Source organism: Labrus bergylta, chromosome 7 (genome assembly GCF_963930695.1).
Source record: "Labrus bergylta chromosome 7, fLabBer1.1, whole genome shotgun sequence".
Taxonomy (NCBI): Eukaryota; Metazoa; Chordata; class Actinopteri; order Labriformes; family Labridae; genus Labrus; species Labrus bergylta.
The window spans coordinates 27,096,031-27,111,960 of record NC_089201.1 but is presented as its reverse complement, the minus strand read 5'-3'; the positions used below and the strand labels follow the sequence as shown (position 1 = coordinate 27,111,960).

General features: G+C 40.8%; 1 protein-coding gene across 1 annotated transcript; it reads left to right on the top strand.

Annotated features, from left to right (window-relative positions):
- Positions 1–1,135: 1,135 nt before the first annotated feature.
- Positions 1,136–15,801, top strand: LOC109982283 (endosome/lysosome-associated apoptosis and autophagy regulator family member 2-like). The gene is made up of 22 exons (XM_065957235.1): positions 1,136–1,449; positions 2,862–2,982; positions 4,258–4,447; positions 4,529–4,676; positions 5,596–5,685; positions 6,272–6,377; positions 6,472–6,624; positions 7,580–7,668; positions 7,776–7,956; positions 8,042–8,170; positions 8,736–8,826; positions 8,924–9,026; positions 9,114–9,251; positions 10,601–10,864; positions 10,956–11,129; positions 11,294–11,474; positions 11,672–11,768; positions 12,234–12,335; positions 12,445–12,571; positions 12,754–12,932; positions 14,893–15,061; positions 15,152–15,801. The coding sequence occupies exons 1-22, from the start codon at positions 1,351–1,353 to the stop codon at positions 15,218–15,220; spliced, it is 3,000 nt and encodes a 999-aa protein (XP_065813307.1). The 5' UTR covers positions 1,136–1,350; the 3' UTR covers positions 15,221–15,801.
- Positions 15,802–15,930: the final 129 nt, after the last annotated feature.

Here is a 15,930-nt window from a genome sequence, read left to right as displayed (position 1 = left end):
TTCGGTGCCTTGCTCAAGGGCACCTCGGCAGTGCTCAGGAGGTGGACTAGCACCTCTCCAGGCTACCAGGCCAATTTCCCGGACTTGGTCTGTGCCGGGACTCGACCCAAGTCCCTACAGACCGAGCTACTGCCGCCCAACTAATATTTGTCAGACAGCTGTTTGACCTGAGACCAAGAATGAATTGGTTCAGAAAGCATGGTTAAGATATGTGTGATTAATTTGTGAAACATTTGTGATCATTTACAGATTGCCGTATACATTCTTAAGATTCCCAGTTGCACTGTATTTTATAATTAACACTCTCGAGTCATCTATTTTGGCTCTACCTATGACCATCTTAGCTCAAATTGGCACAGCTTTGAGTGGATTTAACTAACTCTTCACACCTTACCACGACACCTCTCAGCTTCACTTTGCCAATAACAGGCTTGAGCAGCAGGCCGTGAATTCACCATGAAGGCTATTTCTAAAAAAAAACAAAAAACAAATACAAACTTTTGCAGAGCTTGGTCTCCCTCTGGTGGCCATAGCCTATCAATTACAGGCTGCTTCATGTAACCGAGACTGAATTGAAAACGCTGAAAAAAATCAGCTTGGTCATAGCCTTTCCCTTCAGTGTCATCACCTCAAACAAACCCACTTAACAAATCTGTAATAACCCTCTCCCTAGGGATAACAATATTGCCTTTACAGCCTCATTTGTGTGTATAATTTCATTTAACCTACATGTAATTTTCCATTTTTGTAGCATATTCACATTTCTACTTTGTCACGACAGCACACACCGAACAACATTATTTTTTTCTCCCTGATGTCACGTCATAGGCGCGTCACAGCCGGTGGTTAAAGGCGCACACATAGCTGTGTCAAGTCAGCATAAATGGCAAGAACAAAATACCCGACTTGTAAGGTTTTGCCTTCAAAGTAAAACAAGTAAACGGTGTATGTTACGTATTGGGCACATTTCTGGACAAAATAAACACAAATGTGTTGCGTAAACAAAATAATAGCGCATATATTGGAAAAGGAGTCTTGAAAAAATGAAGTGGTTTGAGGACAATTCCATCACAAAACGCCTCTGGTTTTTTTATCTTTAAACCCTTAACCGGAAGAACTATTCTTATCCTGCTAACTGGATTGTGGGGAGGCAGCCTAGGAGCGCACAGTCCTGAGGATAATCGCAGGTGGTTTAGGGGGTTACAATCTGCTGACAAGAGACCAGAGGAGCAGGTGTGGAATTGTGTCGGAGGAAGCATCAATCTGACGCAATTTATGCTCTCATTTTCATCCTCTAGATCGAGGTTGTCTTCTTCCCCCCACCCCCCCCCTCTACCTCGATGATCCACAATGCGGTCTTCGGCTCGGTTCGTCGCCAGTTGCGCTCTCTTCATCCTCTGCGCGCTCCGGTTTATTGACGGGGCTAAAGGACAGCGGCAGTGTAATGAGGTGAGAGATGCCACTATCGACCAATCATTCTTCATCCTCAATTATCTTCGTTTCTTTTGATTGAAAAAGCAGCAGAAGGTAAAACGCACTGACTGGTGGAGAGATGGCTGCGCTGACAGGGAGTATAGGCAAATCACAATCAAATACGATTATTACATGACACATTTCCGGATATGTGGTATAACAATTGAACGAAAGAAATCAGTTACAGCTGTTTGCTCGGTCTCTGAAGAAAACATGGAGGAGTATGAATCTCTGATGAGGTCTGGTGCATGCTGAACTTAACCACTCAGGGGCTGTGCAGGCTGTTATCAGCTTCCTGCATGGACTGGCTTTTCCTTCCCTCTGCTCTGGCTCCACTCATCACCTCCTGAGTCACAACAGACCCAGTCCGAGACTTGAAGAGTAGCATTCCTAAATTGTTGGCACAAGCTCTGTTTTTATTTTTTTTTTCCATATTGGCCGAGACATAAATGCAGCACCCAGATTTAAGGTGTGTGTAGTGCTAAATTGACTTGCTGGAGGGCTGTTTTCTAGGGTGACAAAAAAAAAAAAAATGACACTAGAGATGATGCAATGCCTTTCATAATGAACATACTTGTAGGAGTGTCAAGAGATAATGAGGGTTTATTCCACCAGAGGTCAGAATATGTTTTTGTAGATTTCTCATGCTTGAATCACTTCAACCACGATGTTAAAATATTCAGTTTAATTTAGAACCCTTTTTTACATTGTTATTTATAATATTTTTTCCCCAAAACCAAATGACAGCCGTGTAAATCTTACCACACATAACAGCCTGCAATGGTCCATGGTGTCAAAAATCTGGTTTGGCTCAAGGAGCAACATTATACAAACTGTCAGAAATGAGGCCACCTCCTCTGTAGACCGATGGATGGGTGGGTAGTCGCTCTGTGGAAGCAAGAAAATCAGGTTGTTGTTTAAATCCAGGCCACGGATTAAATCACAACATCTTGTGTGTAAATTGGTCAAAGGGTAAGTTAAAATATGTAAACAAAAAAAAACAAAAAAACAACAACTCTTGCCTGTTTCACCAGCAGCCCACACATGCTCCCCCAACCCCGCGTTCCCATCGCCGTGGAGATGGTATGTGGTGCACCCGGGGAAACTAGAGTGGCTGTGGCTCTCAAGATAACAAGTGGTCATGCTTTGAGCAGCTGGAAAATGGAAGATGATTTCAGCGTTGTGGCTAATGCAGTAGCTGCATCCATTTAGTCTGCTCTGATTAGCAAAACAATCTCACCAACAATGACATGCAGGCACACTCTGATTAGGGTAGAGGCCTCTTGTGGTGTTAGGTTTACCTCTCTCTTCAGCGGTCCAGGACTGCTGTGTTAAAATATTTCTTATGTGAGTGTCTGTGTGTGTCTGTGTGTGTTTGCCATTGGCAGGCGGACTACTACTACGAGTACACAGAGTGTGACAGCACAGGATCTCGCTGGAGAGTGGCCATCCCACAGAGACGTGGGGCCTGCACTGGACTACCAGAGCCAGTACGCGGCACTGAGTGCAGTAAGTATTTGAGAGATTGTGTGTGTGTGTGTGTGTGTGTGTGTGTGTGTGTGTGTGTGTGTGTGTGTGTGTGTGTGTCTGAGTGTCTTATCAGAAGCCTGGAATTTCCACCACAACAACTTGACTGACCCTTTTTTTTTTGGATTTCCTCCAGTTAAGCACTGAGCAAAATCACAGGCTCAAAAAATAACCTCTTAAAGGGCCATGTTGTCTTATTACTGTCTAGCATGAGGTGTAGTTCAATCAGACAGACATTAAAGTTGAAATGCTAACATCTGCCACAGGGAGGACATTTTGGTCAACAGAGTTTTGTAATTATCAAGATGGAACATAGCCATCAACATTTGTTAGATAGCCAGTTGGAGGCGAATATAGCTAATCCTTACAGAAATGAGTGGTTGTGTATTGCCATAGAAACCATTCTAAGAAGTTATTTATAAGCAGTGTTAATGTATGTGTCTGTGTTCGCTATAGCAGTAAATATGCATTGCATGTTAATGTGCAGCTATGTTCCATGCCGAAAATATTTAGCATATGTATGAACTGCATAAAATAGAAAGGATTCTCATAATAGCATGAGGAATGTTCATCAACTTTAATTGTCAGACAACAAAACGAGGAGCCTGCAGCCGTTTGCAGCCGACCCATTTTTTTTGTTTGTTTCCTTCTTCCTGTTCAAATTCGTGCAAAATTCTCTGGAAGAACTGACGACTTGTGTCCCCCTACAGCATTCAGACAAATTGTCCGGACCATTATACAAAGCAAGTGTCTACCCCCATAATCAAGTTAATTGTTCCTAGATACAATTATGTCACCAAGACAGAGAAGGAGTGCCACTTCAGCGATCTCTTCCAAAGTCAAATTACATTCTAGCCCCGTGCATTGTGCCACTTATCCTCAGAGTGCACCAGAGAAACTGCATACCAGCACATGCTTTTTTGTTTTCGCAGTAGTTGTTCAGCATTAAGAGGCACAACAATAGCATTCGATAAGATCAGGTACGAGGAAAAGCTGACACTGACCAAATGTTTCCGGGTGCAGAAAGACGAAGTGCTTCATTGGAGATGCGCACAGGCAGACGCTGTGAGGGGGAACAGGATGTATGGATTAAGTTCCCTCATCACCGGGGCTACATTATACTGACTGGTAGCATTCATGAAAATCACTTCCTCACCGTCAGTCTGGGGGCCTCTTACATTGTGTGTGTGATCTCTCTGCCAAAATAGTGTATCTTATTTAACCACCCGTCTGTATATCCTCTTTCTCTTCCTTCAGCCTTCTCATGTGATGCTGGGGAGTTCCTGGAGATGTCAGCCCAGGAGTGCACCCAGTGTGCAGCAGGAAGCTACTCCCTCGGTAGCGGTATTCGCTTTGACCAGTGGGAGTCCATGCCGGCTGGATTCAGTAGCTTAGCAACCTCCCTTGAAAACAGTCCCAGCGGAGAGGACAGACTCACCTGCAACAGGTGCGTGAATAGTACGTGAAAATAATCTCATTATTGGTTGACATTAAAAAAAAAATGATGCTTTATCTTGTTTTCTTGCAGTTCTTCCTGGGTGCCTCAAGGAAACTACCTTGAGTCCAACAGGGATGAGTGCACAGTCTCTCTTATTTATGCCGTCCACCTGAAGAAACAGGGCTCTGTCAGCTTTGAGTACCAGTATCCAGACAACAACCTGCTGTTTGAGTTCTTTGTGAGTTTAAAACATTGTTTTTTTCTATCTCTATAACTTCAGAGAAAAATAAAACATGGATCTGTTTAAGTGGATCCTGGGTTTGTGCAGATCGTGGGCCTGATTCACAAAAAGGATAGCACAGCTTTTGCACCTGCCATACCAGTGCAAATGAATCAAAAAGACACACCGTCTAATCCACAAAATATATGAAAAGGGAACCTCCAACTGTGCTGTAAAGGTCAATGCTGTTTGCATGTTTTTATATTTAAAAGAGCCATTTAAGCAGCTATTTGGGGGAAAATCGGTGAATCAGGCCCGGTGTGTTTGTCGGTCAGATTTCCTGACCCACAAACTTAATGCATAATTGGCAAAAAAAAAGTGCAACACAATGAAAACAGTCTGTGTGAATGTAATTGCCCAAGCTTGCTAGAGAGGCAGTTCAAACTAATCGTTAATTAAACCGGTTTTCATCAGCTGTAAGTATTCCCTCCGCTGAGAATCCATATTTTATAATGAAGAATATCAAGTAATATTAAGCTACAAAAGGTTAGATCTCAACATCCAATGTACATCCAAATCTAATCTATTAATCTTTATTTTTTAGTTTACCCTTCTGAACTTCTTGTGTTAAATCTCAAACAATTCACTGATCATAAATGCCCTGAAATAATGGGCACACAGGTGCATAAATCATGCAATTCATAATATGTTCCAGAATTTAAAAACTCTTTTCAATGAGTTTTGTGTCAAATAAAAAATGCTAAAATTTGCTTCCACCTTCTCTTTGAATCTTTTGTTGTAGGCCTTTTGTCATAGCAGGCATACTGACATGTCTGAACAGGAAAGCAACAACAACAACAACAACAATAATAATCTTTGCATTGTGTCTTTTAAAAGAGCTGAGAGTTTAAGCTGAATGCATTTGTTTTGTATTCAGATCCAGAATGACCAGTGTCAGGAGATGGATCAGTCTTCTGATGCCAAGTGGCTGAAACTTACCAATCATGGGGAATGGGCAACACATACAGTAAGTGTTCCATACAGACAACAGCTGCACAGTAGGACAGATCATTTGGTTGGGGTAAATGAATGTGTTGAACTCAGGTGAACATTAAGACAGTAAGGAGTACACAGAAAATGTGGTTTCACTCACATCAATTGTTTTTGTCTCCAGTATTTTTCCAGCCACTTCTGTAAAATGAGCTTGTGGGTATATTTTCAGCTCCAGCACTGTGTTAAAATTGTCAATTCATTTTAATGATGGGAGGAGTGCTGATGCAGTGCGTGGATGTTCATTTTCTCTGCCTTATTGCAGAAGTTAGTGTTTGAAATAAGTGTTTTTTTGGGAGGATAAAGAGGTTATGTCATTTCTTTGTACATTTTAATGTTTCTAAAATGTTAAATGAATCAGAAAGTAAATAATCTTTTTACACGACAATTTTTATCTTTGCACGCAAGAAGGTACTGTTTTTGGCTTTTCGACTTTATTTCAGAATCATTATTCTCCATGTAAAGATGGAACTACTTCATGCCTCCTTAAATGTAACGTCTGAACGGTCCGTGTTCATACAGTCACAGCTTACCTGTTGATAATGAAATCATGCATGTTCTAGGTGAACCTGAAATCTGGCACTAACGTTTTGTACTGGAGAACTGGTGGAGTCATGATGGGGACCAAAGTGGTGAAGCCTGTTCTGTTGAAAAATGTTCAGATAGAAGGTAAGGAACATTTATATCATTCTATTTTCTGATTTTTCCTTAATCGTTGATGATTTCATGATTTCTCCATCCTTTTTGTTACTTTGTCCACAAGGAGTCGCATACACGTCCGAGTGTTTTCCTTGTAAGCCGGGGACGTTCAGCCACGACCCAGGCTCCTCCACATGTGATCCCTGTCCTCGCAACACATACTCTGGCCACGGTGCCAGCTCCTGCACCCCCTGCAACACCACCACTCAATATGCAGGTAGGAACCCAATCTGATGCACAGCAAAAGATAGATATGTATAAATATAATCCAAAATATGTTTAACCATTTGAACAACATAATGAAACTGCAGAGCAGTATTCAATGAAGAAATTGTAATCTCCCTTAAACACAAACAAGAGTAGAAACATGTAATATGCTCTATGTGGAGGGCTGCTGTGATTGCCAGGGAGCAACAGATTTTTGCCGATGATGCAGCGCATGTCAATCTCTATTTATTTGTATAGCGCCAATAGTAGTATGCTCGTGTATTTCTCTCATCCGCAGACGTATAATCTATATCAATTTATTTGAATACATTTCCTCATTTTCCTCGTTTTCAAAATCAATAGCAGAAAGTAACTGTTGACATTTTAGAATTACAAAAATCTGAAAGTCATTTTTTTACATTTCAGATTTGAGAAATGATGTGGATGGATATCTGATAAAACTGTTTGTAATTAGAGAAAAAGCATCTACATATCCACTCAACATTCCTATAATATGACGCTGTGGATGCATGTCCTGTTTAGTGATGTCACTGAGAAAGTTTGTGTGTTCAGAACATATTTCATATTTAATTCATTTCTCTTCTTTATGCATTTTGTATGCTTTCTTTGCCCCACTGCTGTTTAGCCTCGTCCCATGCCAACACTGTTTTTCACAAGAGCACACAGTGTTTTATATTCTCTATTCTTTTTAATAGCTTTAACATCTTGTAAGACATTATATATGTTTTACTGTATTGAGTAACACTGAATAGTTCTATATTGTATTTGAGTTTTGTGTTGTATTGAAACCTTGATTTTTTATTTTTTTTTATATTTTTTGTTTTCTTTACAGTTATTCATTATTAAAAAACAATAGTACCTGTGGTGTGGGGTTCTGGGTAGAGTTGCTCTTGAATGATTGTTACTCTTTTTTTTTGTTTTGTCTTGACCTTACTTTTTCTTAGCTGAGGGTTCTGATATGTGTAAGGACAAACCGCCATGTTCCAAGAAGGACTATTTCCAGATCCATACAGCATGTGACCAAGAGGGCAAGGTGAGTGAAAAGAGCGCACCGGATTAAATACACTGAGACATCCCATCTTTGTTATCACTTTCTGTTCCTCTCCATCACCTTGTGTTTGCATTTCTGTTTTATTTCAGACGCAGGTCATGTATAAGTGGATTGAACCAAAGATCTGTCTGGAGGGGGTGACTGGAGCCCACTCTTTGCCTCCTGGTGGAGAACGAGAGCCCTGCCCTCCTTGTAACCCCGGTTTCTATAACAACGACACAGCCACCTGCTCACCTTGCCCACCTGGGACCTATTCTGATGGGATGAAACGTAATGTCTCTTTTAAGGCTTTTTTTCATCTACTTTAGCTTTGTTGATTTTCTAACTGTCTTTTTCATTGTGTACATCCCCGCAGCATGTACCCAATGTCCTGCAGGTACTGAGCCCACCCTTGGTTACGAGTTTAAATGGTGGAATATTCTTCCTGCGAACATGAAGACCTCCTGCTTCAATGTGGGGAACTCTAAATGTGACAGTATGAACGGTGGGTTCAGTTAGTTTTGTCTCTCTTTATTTTTCCCCCTCCTGTATTTCCTCCTTCTAAAGGAATGAGTCAACATAGTGTGAAATACAGACATCAGTTTAAAAGATCAAAACTACTGTTGGTACTCACATTAAGTACTGTAAATATGACCCTGAACCAAAGAGCTGGTTAGTTTATCTATCAGAAGGATGTAAGCTAGAAAGCGTGGCTCCGCCTGAAGCTGAATAAAAGCCACTTTTAAGCAACTCCAAAGGTTAGCATGTTTTATGTTAAACTACTTCATGGATAGGTAAAGTAACTTTCTGGTTGACTGGCAACCTCATGGTGCCAATCTCACCTCAGCATTTGTCTCCACTTGTTTCCACTAGTGCTAAGCTAAGCTAACATTCATACTAAATGTAGAGACTTGAAGGCACTATCAATCGTCTAATCAAAAAGAGGTAGAACTTTTCCTAAAATATTGATTGAGTTCATCTTGTCAAAGTGTATGTGAATGAATATAGCCTATATATGTCCTTAAATAGTAGAATAATGTGGATTTTCCCCCCTCCCCCTCGCCCTTTAGGCTGGGAGGTAGCAGGTGATCACATCCAGAGTGGAGCAGGAAGCTCAGATAATGATTACCTCATCCTCAACATCCATGTTCCTGGCTTCAAGTAAGAAATGGTGAAGTGTTTAATTCACTCCGGTTGTGACGCTGTGTCTTTCTTTTTTGTTGTTGTTGTGACTAGTTCCTGTGTTCTCTCTTCTCAGGCTCCCTATGTCTGTTTCCAGCCAGTCTGGGACAGAGTTTGGTCGCATCACATTTGAATTTGAAACGGTGTGTAAAGCTGACTGCGAGCTCTACTTCATGATGGTGAGAAAAGCTCCTGAAAGACGCTGCTACATGGTTTTTTTTATTCTGATGGAGACGAGGTTCATGAAGTGACTGTTGTTGTTTTAGGACGTCAACAGGAAGAGCACCACGGTGGTGGAGTCCTGGGAGAGAGCAAATGCACGACAGAGGTTCACACACATCATGACACAGAATGCCTCGGTTTCTTACACGTGGGCTTTCCAAAGGACTAACCAACCTTCAGAGGTAAAAAAAAAATAAAAATGATTTACCTACTTTGATTAATATTCATAATTCATTTCAGTTCTTTCGTGATTTTTTTTTTCTTCACAAATATTCCATGATGCAGTTGGTCAAAAATGTCCAAATCAAATTAACTTTATAAAAAAAAAACAGACAGCAACAAAAGACTGTGAACAAACTGTTTTATATCTTTTTTTTTTTTATAAATGCTTTGTGCTTAGGATAGAGAATGAATCCTCCAAATGTGGCATTTGGCTTTGATAATGTGAAAACATCATTTTCATTGTTTTGTCTTAGTGAATGTGGAGAGCTTGTGCCTGTGGAAATTGACTGTCACATTTTGAGAAATATGAAATTTAAACAGTATGATAAATTCACAGCGATGTTAAAATCTGACAATAATTACCCAAATTCATCATTTGTTTTTAATTCAAATCTAGGAAGGTACAAGGCATTTCTGTAAAACTGAAAAAAGAAAAGCTCAAACAACAAGTGGGGCGGCCTTTTTGTCTTGTAAATTCACTCCACACTCTGTATACTCCACACTGCCTTCTGTTCTGTATAAAGGATCTTTTCATGAGCTGTTGCTCAAACCAAACCACAAATCAAACAGACTACTGCGTTATTTGTTATCGTGCTCAGTTACGGGCTGACACTGAAGATAAGATTTGGGGCGGTGCATCCAGTCTGATTGCCTGCTACTTCATCGTGGTGAATCTTTAACCAGATAAACCTGATTGCAGGAATGAGGTAGATTTTAGATGAGGGAAGAACAGCATCTTTTTCCAAATCACCATAAAGTTGATTGCGATCAAATTATTTGCAATGGTTATTGTTTAAACCACTGGGAGATGTTGGTATCTGTAGTGGCAACTTAACTCAAACAAAAATCCTTTTGCCACTTCTTGCAGGACTAGAAGTTTCTGACTCATAGGCTACTTTCCAAAAGACACATTTTTAAGTAATCCAAAGATGAAAGGAGGCAGATTTAAAGTGACAAAAAAAAAGATTTATTCCTCAAAAAAAAAAAAAGAATTGCAGTTTACAAAATAAGCTCTTATAAATATCACGCATTAACTAAAAGAAAAGAAGAAAACACAGACCTACTATAAACACACAATGTTTCAATATGTGATAAATATAAAAAAATGTAAATTAATTCTAAAATTCAAAAGCAAAAAACTATTAATTATAAACATATAAATACAAAATTATACTAATGGGCAAATTTTTATATTAACCTGTTGTCCTCTATGGCTCTAACAGTATCTTTTCTATGTGTTTTATCAGCACACACTGAATCATTGCTGCACTTCACATTGTACCTGTTTTTCTCTCGGCCGCGCTCTCAGGTACGCAGCTATCTCAATGACATGGCACGAATCTACTCCATCACGGTGAGTAATGCTGTCGATGGGGTGTCCTCCAGCTGCCGGGCTTGTGCCCTTAGCGCCCAACCCTTCAGCTCTGCGTGTGTGCAGTGCCCACCCGGACATTACATAGACACGAGCACCAGCCAGTGCACGGAGTGTCCTCATAACACGTACCTGGTGTCTCATGCCACACTGGGCCCAGACGCCTGCAAGGCCTGCGGACCAGCCAGCAAGAGCGACAAGGTTTGTTAGACTCGAGATGAATTGTTTATTTATTGTATTTAATTTTTTTTTTATTTGTACACCTGTATTTCTGTGTTTTTTTTCTTCCCAGGACCACAGGTTATGTTACAGCGACTGTCACTTCACACACACAGAGGGAAATGTGACTCTGACTTATGACTTCAGCCTCCTCGGATCTGTGGGATCTCTGATGAACGGTCCAAGCTTTACCTCCAAAGGAACCAAATACTTCCACCATTTTAACATCAGCTTGTGTGGAGGACAGGTGTGAAGAGCTGAACACACACACACACACACACACACACACACACACACACACACACACACACACACACACACACACACACACACACACACACAGAGGATTTACCGTCTTTTGCATTCGTAAAGCATGCGTTTGAATGCACTTCCTTTTCATCTTTACATTAGGGTCAGCTGGCAGTGTGCACCGACAACGTGACCGACCTCTCCGTCACAGATACCCAGCGAGGCGAAGGATCCAACGCCGTCAAGACCTTCATCTGTCAGTCGACAATAATCCCAGCTAATGGACGAGGCTTCCACACGGCGCTCGCCTCACAGTCCATTAACCTGGCCGACACGTTCCTGGGTTAGTGACGTCAGAGTGTGGTTGTGTGGAGATTTGCATTTAGTGTTTTATTTTGGCCGTCATCGTTTTAAAAGATGAGAATGTAATAATTATTGTTAAGTAAAGGTATTTTAATGCTTTATTTACATTGCTGAAAATAAATTAAAAAAACTCATTAACTGTACAAACATGAAGCTTTCTCTTTATATTATTTACAGGAGCAACAGTAAATGACACACTCGATGGAATAAAAGCGAGTCCTGAGCTGTACCCCCAGACCTCCAGGAAAGTCCCTGATGTTCATTTCTACTACAGGTACCTCGTTGTATCTCCTTTTTTTTTATTATATATAAACACATGTGTAATGTGGACATTAGGAATAACACAAAGGAACCTTCTGCGAGTCGGTATGATGCCAAGCAAGAGCTAGCATGGTTAGGGGGGGTTCTAGGACACTGGAGCTAACTGCTAAGCCTAACTTGACAGGACACCAGTGGAGGGAGGAGCCCAAAATATTGATGACAATGATGTCATGGCTCTTGCTGTCCATCTATCTACACAACTGGGGCCTTAAGGGGCCATGTGGTAGAGTAGGTATTGCATTAACTGAGCAATACTGTTTGTGTTATGGTGACCACAGGGCCATGTGTTTATTATCAGTAGGGCATGAGGACATAATTGGGATGATTTTTATTTTAAATCAGTTTTGTCTTTTCTCTGTTGTGTGTGTGTGTGTGTGTGTGTATATATAAATGTATCTTTTTTTTTTTTTTTGGCCAGGTCCTTAGAGCCAACCTCCTCTTGTGAGTCAGGGCGGAGCGCTGTGGTGACACTTCGCTGTAACCTAGAAAAGAGCATGAAAGGCGATCTCTCAGTTCCCAGGTATGATATCCCTGTCAGTGTTCGTTTGTTCATATGATATCAGTTACAACCTCCACTGGTTCCTTTTTATGTGGTTTGCTTAGTAACGGCTTGTGTTTGGCTATCACAGTCTGTGCCCTGCAGGAACCTGTGACGGCTGCACCTTTAACTTCTTGTGGGAGAGCTCCGGAGTCTGTCCCACATGCACGGAGAGAGACTACCATCAAATAGAGGGAGCCTGCAAGGGAGGACAGCAGGTGTGTGTGTGTGTGTGTGTGGACACAGATTTGCAACATTAATACTGGGATTACTGGAGTACAGATTTATTTTGGTTCTTGTGGAAAGCAGACTGGGTTTGGGAGTTAAACACTGTGCTGACTTCCATCTGGGATATCGTGTCGTTTTTAATGATATTTATAACTTAAATGTCAAATCCTAGGACCTGCTGTATGTGTGGACGGAGCCCAAGCTGTGTATGGGAGGCGTGACCTTGCCTGAAAAGAATACCTTGCCCTGTGAGGGGATGGAGTTCTGGGTCCGGCTCGGTGCGGCAATGGGAACCTTCACTGCAGTGCTGCTCGTCTCCCTCACCTGCTACTTCTGGAAGAAGAACAAAAGGTAAAATCATTGATGGATGGATGGATGGAGGAAACATCTCCACCACGTCCTGTTTTACTAAATTGAAGACAAGTACTGCCGCAACAGGCACTGACATATTGCACTGCTGACGCCATTTGGAGCCAGATTTGCGCATTTAAAATGACTTAAACAGCATCACTCAGGGTCAGTACAGCCCACACAAGAAAAGACTCTTGAGCAGATTCATTTACAGAGCCGTCAATCATGGCTTTGTTGCATTGCATCATTAAATTAATTAAACAGACGATTCTCGGAAAAAGAGAATAACTTATTATTGTGTTTTGGCTTTCCTTTCAAGGAGCTGTTATGTCATCCGTCTTTTAATAGCGTCAACGGGTACAACATTTGCATAAAATCTATTTCCTTCCTTTTGTCCGCTCTTCACGTTTTCCCTTAACCTTCTTTTATATATTCTTCTTCCCTGCCTCTCTTTTCCTCTTTCCCTCTCTCCCTTTTATTTCTGCTGCACTTTTCTTTTCCTTCCTGTTCTACTCTTCTATCTGTAGAGGCTTGATCTTGCCTATCAAAACGTTTGAGCCACCGACGCCTAGCGTACTTAATTCAAACGGGTTTACCTGAATCGTTCATTTATAATACATATTCTGGTCGTCTACATAGACTTATTCCATTATAACTTGAAGCCAGGCTAAATGTTCCATTCACGATACATTTCATACAGCGGTCAAAAACTGTTTGCCTCTCACGGTCGGCTGCTCACCTGTCCGTGATGAACCCTTCCTCTACTTGTAACCTTCCCAACACCGAAGTGAATATGCCACCTACTGTGACTACAAGGAACTACCACAGCGCACACATACATACTGAACACACAAGTGCCTCTAACACTGTCTTTCCATACTTCTGCCTCCTCAGTGCCTTCTTCTCTTCCCACCTTATTTATTTGTTTATCAGTTTTTGTCAGGGACGATACATGTAGGCATTGTTACATCTAAATTAAAGTCCAACAGATGCAATAGGACTTCTGGCTCATTTGCAGTCCTTGTCCCTGGTTAGGCTTTTAACATACTGTATGCATCACAAACTGATTGCACAGCACTGGACAGCTCCCTATGTCAATACTGTTCATTTACATCTACCTCCAGCAAAGTATGTTGTATTTAATCTTTTCATATTTAAGACTAGAAGTAATTCTAAGTTAAATCCTGGATGCATATATTCTCATTCTTAGTTTTTATATTTTTAGTGCTTATTTACTTTGTATTTAATATTATATATTGTGTTTTTTGCTCATATTGTGTGTTTGGACAACCTGCTGCTGTTACGCCACAATTTCCCAGTTTGGGATCAATAAAGTAATTCTATTCTATTCTATTAGGAAATAACACACGATAGAAAAACACTGTAAATCAGACGTGAAAAACTGATGACTGCAGCAGACATAAAAAACAAACTGTAAAGCAGACACAGACGCGCAGATTGATGATAATTTCTAAGAATGAGAATTAAGAGCGATAACTGAAATAACAACTATGAACTAATCAAAATAAAAGTAAAATATGCCTTGCTGTAATAAAACAAGTAATTTTGTTTTTTGCAGGTTTGCCTCTGTTTAAGCCTAGTTTCAGTCAGTTAATGTTTTTAAATTTCTGATTGGAGGGTATTCCAAATCTATGGGCCTTCAACTGAGAAGGAGGACTGGCCACATGCTGTCTTACACTTTGCTGGTCTACAGACTTCACTGACTGCACCTCTTTTTCCTTCCTCACCTCCAGAACTATTTCCCTTTATTTCTCTTCCCAATCCCGTATCACCAGCTTTCTTTTATTCTTTATTATCTCGTCCTTTCCTCCTAACTTTCTCTCTGTGGATATCTTCTTCTGCCATCAGTTTATGTCAATACTTACAGTATATGGACACATGATTCCTCTTATTTATATATATTCTTTGTGGTGTTGATTGTATCCCTCTTCTCTTCTAGGTTGGAGTACAAGTACTCCCGCTTGGTGATGTCTGCCAATAAGGAGTGTGAGATGCCAGGAGCCGACAGCTGTGCCATGATGGAAGGGGAGAACGAAGGAGACATGGAAGATGAAATCGTGTACACGAAACCTTCTCTGCTCAGAAAACTCAAAGCCATAGCATCCAAGGTGAGCGTCACAGATAAGCTTAATTTAAAAAAAAAAATCTCACTGTGGAAAAATGTGTTGCAAATTATTATTATTTTTTTTAATTTCTAGAACAACGGAGAGAACTTTGAACACGTGCAGCTAAACTCGTCTCATTCAAAAGCGTTGATTTGGAGCTAGAGATGCAAACACGTGATGATTGGGAGAGATCGGATCCTCGAGACTTTTCACTGAACGACCCCTTTAAACAACCATCCCTTTTAGGAGCTTCGGTACCTGGAACTGTGTGTATATACACATACACACACACACACATAACGCACCTGGAGCTTGAAGTAGTCACACAAACCCGGTGGCCTTAAAGTTCGGTACAACAGATCCGTCCATCCGTGTGATAAACACTTCCTGCTAATATTCTGAGTCAAACCGATGTCAGAAAGGCTGTTAGAAGAGCTCAGGGTAAAACAAGGACCTAAGTGAAACCTTTCCTGTTTTCTTCATATTCATTTCAGTTTGTGCGGTGTCTAAATGTCTTTTGAGAGCGAGGAGGTCATTTGCCGTGAGTGTCACCACGCTGAATGTGTGTCCGTCTCCCATAGACATTTAGAACAGACTGCTATAATCTGGCCATTTGAGGCATCGATCTTCTCTTTTGTTTGTTTTTGCTGTTCATAATTTGAAAATGAAGATGTCATGTGAGGTGAGCGACGGTTTTGGTGTTGACTGTTGATTTATGTCAAATAAATTATGATGTATTTATGTATTGGACCAAGTTTGATGTTTTTTTTTTTTTTAAATAACTGAATTAGTTTGAAACCCCCCTCGAGTGCTCAGAGAACGAGACAGAAACAAGTGGACGGGAAGGTGAAAAATATATTTTAAGAAAACAT

Bases quoted from the DNA above. Each gene is read 5' to 3' on its own strand.
- LOC109982283 (XM_065957235.1), top strand. From the start codon at position 1,351: ATGCGGTCTTCGGCTCGGTTCGTCGCCAGTTGCGCTCTCTTCATCCTC. The intron at 9,027-9,113 runs GTGAGAAAAGCT...TTGTTGTTTTAG, and splicing joins GCGAGCTCTACTTCATGATG to GACGTCAACAGGAAGAGCAC. The intron at 12,336-12,444 runs GTATGATATCCC...TGGCTATCACAG, and splicing joins GGCGATCTCTCAGTTCCCAG to TCTGTGCCCTGCAGGAACCT.